The following is a 6,589-nucleotide window of genomic DNA, read 5'->3' on the forward strand; positions in this document are numbered from 1 at the left end:
TATTGTTCGTAACATCAAGCTTAAAGTATTTCTTTGGGCGTCCAATCTCAAGTTCGTATATGGCGTTCAATCTCATGCTTGGGAGATTAATCCATTACTACTTTCTCAATAAGCTATTTTGTATTATGCTTTATGTAATGCTTTATGACCGACTTTAGTCCGCCATTGTAACAATTCTCGTTTTCTTTCATCTCTTTGATGAAGTTAACGCTTGGTTTAATATATTATCTCTTTTTTTGAAGAAAAAAAATGTATATATTTACTACGGAGTATTATTTGTTGTTTACTTCTTATTCTTACGGAGTAAATACAGTATTTCATTTTTTCGACCTTTTCATAAAATAAAAAAAAACCCTTACTCAAATTGGTAAAACCCTCCTCTTTAATCTACAACTCCCCTGAATCAATATTAATAATTTCAATATTTCATCTGTTAATTAGTACATCATTTCCCTCTTGCTCCGCCGTGATCGGCGATTTCCGACCTCCGTCAATTGCACCGCCGTGCGAGATTCTACTGATTCGGTGAACTGTCACTAATGGTACTGCTATTACTTTCTGTACTGCAATTGCTTTTGCTACCGAACTTAATTGAATTGCGTTTTATTTTTCTTTCAGTATGGAAGATATATAGCTTTGAAATTTTTTGTCGTTATGCTAGATTTGTGACATTTTTCTTTTTTGATTTTAAGCTTTATTATATAGTGCTGGTTGACTGTTCTTTAGATTTGAAACTATTTGAATTTTGACTGTGTATGCGTTTTTGAAATGATTGCACTGATATGCAAAGTATATCTGAATATTAGGTCTTGATAGTTCATAAAACATTTATTTGTAGTATCTATATCTATATCTATAACTATGATAACGGAAATGTAGTTTAGGTATAAGTTTATCATGAGCTCCTTAGGTATCTAAAAACATCACTACCGAAAGATTTGTGGTGCAAAAGATGTGTCTTAGGTTTGATAAAGGCAATGTTAAAAATAATAATGAAATCCAATCAATAAACTAGCTCCAGTTATATATGGGATGTGGTGTAAGAGCCATTATGCCCAGAATGTTTCGTGTGATAAATGTATATGAAAAAATACCATTGATGCTTTTCAGATGCTCCTGAACTTGTAAGCTCTATATTTGTCTAATCATGTAGATTACATTGAAATGAAAATGCAACTCTGAACCTCTGAAAGCATAATACATGTCAATATGCAGTATTTGTGGCATCATTGAAGACTGATTTATTGTTTGGGTTTGGGTTCATCTGCAGAATTAATTATTAATTATAAGTGTGATAAAGATTAATAAGAATCAAGAAGAACGATAAGGAAATTTACAACTGCACCCACTATCCACTGGTTGTTTTCTTTCATAACGTGTCTTGTGTTTTGCTAATGACTATGTTTGACTGTTCTGACATTTTATTTTCCATTTTTGATTATTTATGTAAAACAACTGCAAACTTTTTTTTTTATTTTTTTTTGGCAAAATTAAGCTGTCGTAGATCTGTTTATTACTACTTTCTGACATCGTCCTTATGCAGTGTGCATTTGAAGATTTATGAGTAATTGCTTCATGGTATTAAACTATTAAGAAATTAATTTTATGAACATGGACAAACTGATCCCCGACTGCCCATACCCTGGTTGCTTCTTTTGTGTCATGAAAGAAGGTAACCCAAACAAGCGTAGAGCCAGCATTGTCAAATTCTTCCGAGAGCTACCTTCACAAGATGATGACGGTCAAGTTCTCCCGATAAGCGGTCTTTGGAATACAGCTATGGCCCACCCTAACGATCCCGAGTTCATCGAGTTGGGTATATTTGAATGCATGGCAGCACTTATTTGGAAAGGCTTAAAGAACCGGCGTTGGTTGTCTCATGATCAAAATATCTACATCCCGTATTATGCTGCACATATAATCGGATCCTACACCATGAACATGGAAGAGTTTGCTGAAACTGCTGTCAATGCTGGTGTAATCCCGCCATTGGTTGAACTATTACGGGGTCGGTTGACTTGGGTTGAACAGCGGGTCGCGGTTCGAGCTCTAGGGCATTTGGCTACATACGCAAGCACGTTTCCTGCTGTTGCAAATCATGGTGAAATTCTCGAGCTTTGTATACAGTTAGCGATGAGTTCACTTGAGATTGTGTATTCTCATTTTTATCAGTATGCTGATAGACGACTTAGTTATCATTGTGATCTTCTTACACGTGCGATGGGCGGTGTTGAAATGGAATCAAGAAAAGCTGAGGAATGGGCTAGTCAGTTACAATGTTGGTCTCTTCAACTTATAAATTGTTTTGCTTTTAAACCTGAGTTTTTTTCTACAATATGTAAACCTGAATTTCTTGTAAAGCTTCCTGGTATGTGGGGTGGGCTTGTTAATGAAAATTCGCCCGCGGGTATCGGTTTATTAAGAACGATATGTCATCATAAGCTTGGAAGAGGACCTGTTAGCAGCTGCCCAAGTGTAATCGAGGCGTTATGTAATATAGCACGTTCATCGGATGACTGGCAATATATGGCGATTGATTGTCTTTTGTGGTTGCTCCAAGATCCCAATACTTTCCATAAGGTAAAATTTACAAACTTTGAAGTAATTTTCATGTATAAAGTTGTGCATTATATATGATCCGTCATGATCCACTCTTATAAAATATGTTATGATATCTTTTGATTGTTTTGTTTTTGACTTACCATCTACCAATGAATGTTTAGTTGTATTCATGATAACAAGTGATTGGAAATCGAAGGAATATAGTAATATTTTAAAGGTATGTCTGCTTGCTAAAAGGCTTGGAAGAAAATTAATAGATTAGGAAAGTTATGTTCCTCTGTAGTAATATGATAAAGGCATTCATGCACTGTACTGTTATAGTTTTCCTAGACTTGTGATCATATTGGAAAAATTAAGTGTCAATCTAAAAGCGTTAATGGAAGAATAAGCTTTGGAATAAAGCACCAATTGATTTGATTGATTATCGAATGTGATAGAGATTTTGGAAGAGAAAATGATTTACATTAACCAAGAGATGATCTTTCTGTTACATTGTGTTTTCTAACAAACTAACAAACGGCTTCTCTTACACTACTTACTAATGTCACTGGCACATGCAACACGTGACTATTTAAATCCATGATTTACACACATTCACGTATGCTGTTTTCAAATTTGTTCTTATCGTTCTTGTATTGACATTTGTTTATCACATTAAATCAACCTAGACGTCAACTCTGTGTCTCTGTTGTTTTTGTGAACCATGCAACTATGTATGATTACTTTATCACAGTTAGATCAAAAGAAAGGGTAGCATCTCTCAGAGTAAATATGGTGCTATAAATATAAATATATGATATGTAACTCATAAAATTCATAATTAAAATTAATGTTCTGATGCAACATCTAATTATATGTATTACTTAGGTTATAGAGAAGGCAGCACCTGCAGTCCTAGATCTAGCAGAGATCTCAACTCTCGGGGACCACAAAAAACTTGGAGACACTATTCTAAATGTTCTTCAAGAATGCATTCAAACACATGGAACCAGTCGCAGTTCTATAAGTAACCGAATAAAAGAAGACGTTGAAGAAATACTACATTCACGTGAGCGTTTCAAATGGGAAAAAAGCATGCCTAAAGAAGATCTCCATATCAAACAAGCTGCAGCATTAGTAGTAAAACTAGAAGGAAACTCTCTTTTTTCATCAGGAAATATATCAGGAGCCGCAACAAAATACTCCGAAGCACTGTCATTATGCCCAGTAAGATCAAAAAAAGAACGAGTTGTACTATACAGTAATCGTGCCCAATGTTATCTTTTGTTACAACAACCGTTAAGTGCTATAAGTGATGCTACACGTGCACTTTGTCTACATAATCCGGTTAACCGACATGCGAAAAGTTTATGGAGAAGAGCACAAGCTTATGATATGCTTGGTTTAGCTAAAGAGAGTTTGTTGGATGCGATTTTGTTCATTAATGAGTGCTCGCATTCGACTGATCCCGATTTGTCTTCTAGGCAGAATAAAGTGCCTGATTATGCTGAACGGTTGGTAAAGAAACAGATGAGGGCTGCTTGGTTGTTTAGGGAAGCTGCTATTAAACATGGCGGGATTGATTGTGAGGATGATGTCGGTGGTGATGTGTATGGGAACGGGGATGATGATTCTGAATGGGAAACTGCGAGTGAAAGTGATGCGGGAAATGATGATAGGAAAGGGATGAGTAATGTTGATGTTGAATGGAATAACGATGATTGAAAAACGTTCTACAAGAGGTAATGTTGTCATCTCTCTTTCCCTTTACTTGTTTTTGTACTTTTTAGACTTCAATTTATGTACCAAATGTCACTTAGGGGTGTTCAACATTCGGTTTGAAACCAATTAATCCGAAAGACCAAACCGAATTTAAAAAACGGTTTTCGGATCAACGCGAATCGAAACCGAATTTGTAATTCGGTTTCGGTTTTGAAAATTTTGAATTCTGTTAAACCGAAAGCTGAATTCAATATTTTAATATAATTAATTATTATATTTATGTGTTAAAATGCCATTATAGATTGGAATACAATCATCTAAATCGGGACCCACTCATATGACAACGATTTAGTAGCCCACATTTTAATTATTTTACTGAAATGAACGAAAGCAGTAAACGTCACAATTAAGGTGTAAATATTAACATTAACATATAATTGAATTCTTAATAATTTAATACTACACCATTGTGCTAGATTGTAAATAATTATGACATCTGTAACACCACAATCAAACTACCACCACAATCAAACTATCATGGTTTTGATTTTTTCATGATTTTCGGTTTTAACCGAACCGAATTCGAATTTGGTTTTCGGTTTAGGTTCGGTTTTAAGTTTGAATCGGTTTTCGGTTCGGTTTTGCTACAAATTTCAAAACCGAATACATCGAACCGATAGAACTCCCCTAATGTCACTTTTGATTAGCGGATAACTGAATTTACAACGAATTATGTCTAATTAATCCTTGGTAAAAGGAAAGGATTAAACTTTAAGATGTGTCAATTTCTACCCATTTGTGTGGGAACATGTCATGTCAGGTTTTGTTTTGATTATAATGGGCCAACAAATTAAAAAAGAAGCTAAGAATGAAAGGTGTTGATTGAGGTGGAAACTGCCTAACGTGTATCTAAATTCTCTATTAGTTAGTTCTACCGCTTTGCATTTTCACACAGAATGTTATATTAGTGATTTGGCAAAAGTATGTTACTAATAATTACACTTGTGGTACTTATAAGCTAACTAGCATATAGCGCTCCACCTATTAATCCATGTTTTGATTCCATACCTTGCCGACTTAATAATTGAACTTCTAATAGTATCAGACATGTAGAGCATGTGTACAAATTAACGTTACATACAACTATTAAGCTATGAATTGTTGTAACAACTTATTGATCACACTCCGTTTTGTTGGTGCATTATGTATTACATAACTAACATTTGTTTGAAATACTGAATTTGTTACAGTAAGTACTCTTCGATTTGCTATTCAACTAGTTGAAGATGAAACGTGACAATTATAATTCACCGAGCTGTAGAAAGAACAAGTGGATTATTATCATCTTATTCAAGACTTGGCCAGTTTTTTCAGTTCTTGCTAAGGCAGATAGTTTACATTGTGTTTGTGTTTTATTTTCGTGTTTATGATTTTGAAAAGACTGTAAATTATTATCTAAATCTGTTATTTTTGTGTGTATGTTTCTTTCTGATTGCAAATGTGTATAAACCCACCCTTTGGGTACCTTTATTAAGTTATTAAAGTGTGATTATATTTGTTCACTGTTTTATTACAACATGATGTTCCTGGAAGACTTGTAACTATTCTCGACATTGTTAGCTAAAAAGTAAGTCGGATTCGCTCCTCTCATGGAGCTTGCTTACAAGTAATTATCACTTTCAAATATAATACCAACCAAACTCAATATATTTTTGAGTTAAAGCTATAAATCGATTATATACTTTCAATTTTGTTTCGAGTTAGGTTATACGGAGTATATCCAAAAAAGATACCAGACTATAAACTTTTGTTTATGTGTCATCGTCAATAATATGAAGTTTTGACCTGATAAATATTGTCAAACTTACGCGGCGCTGACTTGACGCATAGGTGACATTTTGGTGGAGAATGAAGGTAGTGATGCGTCAGAACAAATCATTTTTTATATAGCGTACATCGGAACAAAATTCGAAGTATATGACCCATTTGTAGTCATATAAAATTCTAAAAAATGCTAAATAGTTAATTTTACCGGTTTAGCAGGTAACCGGTTACATTTTGTTTACATTAACACACATTTTGAAAGTTGATGACCTACAATGGTATTTTTAGAGTATATAGCCTACGTCGGAATAAAACTGAAAGTATATATAAAATATTTGTAACTTTAACCCTATATTTTTCACACCAAGTTCAATCCTTTGTCTCTACTTTTCAACATATTTCTCAAATTTTTCTCCTAATTTTTCTTAAACATTATACTAACCTAGGAATTGTTTATTGTCATCTTTCTGAATTGTTTCTAAAAAAAAAAAAAGCTTTGAAA

The 6,589-nt window shown here is 33.9% G+C and overlaps 1 protein-coding gene across 1 annotated transcript; it reads left to right on the plus strand.

Annotated features, from left to right (window-relative positions):
* The first annotated feature begins 340 nt into the window (after positions 1–340).
* Positions 341–5,805, plus strand: LOC139843351 (uncharacterized). The gene is made up of 4 exons (XM_071833429.1): positions 341–542; positions 1,544–2,580; positions 3,430–4,283; positions 5,514–5,805. The coding sequence occupies exons 2-3, from the start codon at positions 1,606–1,608 to the stop codon at positions 4,264–4,266; spliced, it is 1,812 nt and encodes a 603-aa protein (XP_071689530.1). The 5' UTR covers positions 341–542; positions 1,544–1,605; the 3' UTR covers positions 4,267–4,283; positions 5,514–5,805.
* Positions 5,806–6,589: the final 784 nt, after the last annotated feature.

Source organism: Rutidosis leptorrhynchoides, chromosome 4 (assembly GCF_046630445.1).
Source record: "Rutidosis leptorrhynchoides isolate AG116_Rl617_1_P2 chromosome 4, CSIRO_AGI_Rlap_v1, whole genome shotgun sequence".
Classification (NCBI taxonomy): Eukaryota; Viridiplantae; Streptophyta; class Magnoliopsida; order Asterales; family Asteraceae; genus Rutidosis; species Rutidosis leptorrhynchoides.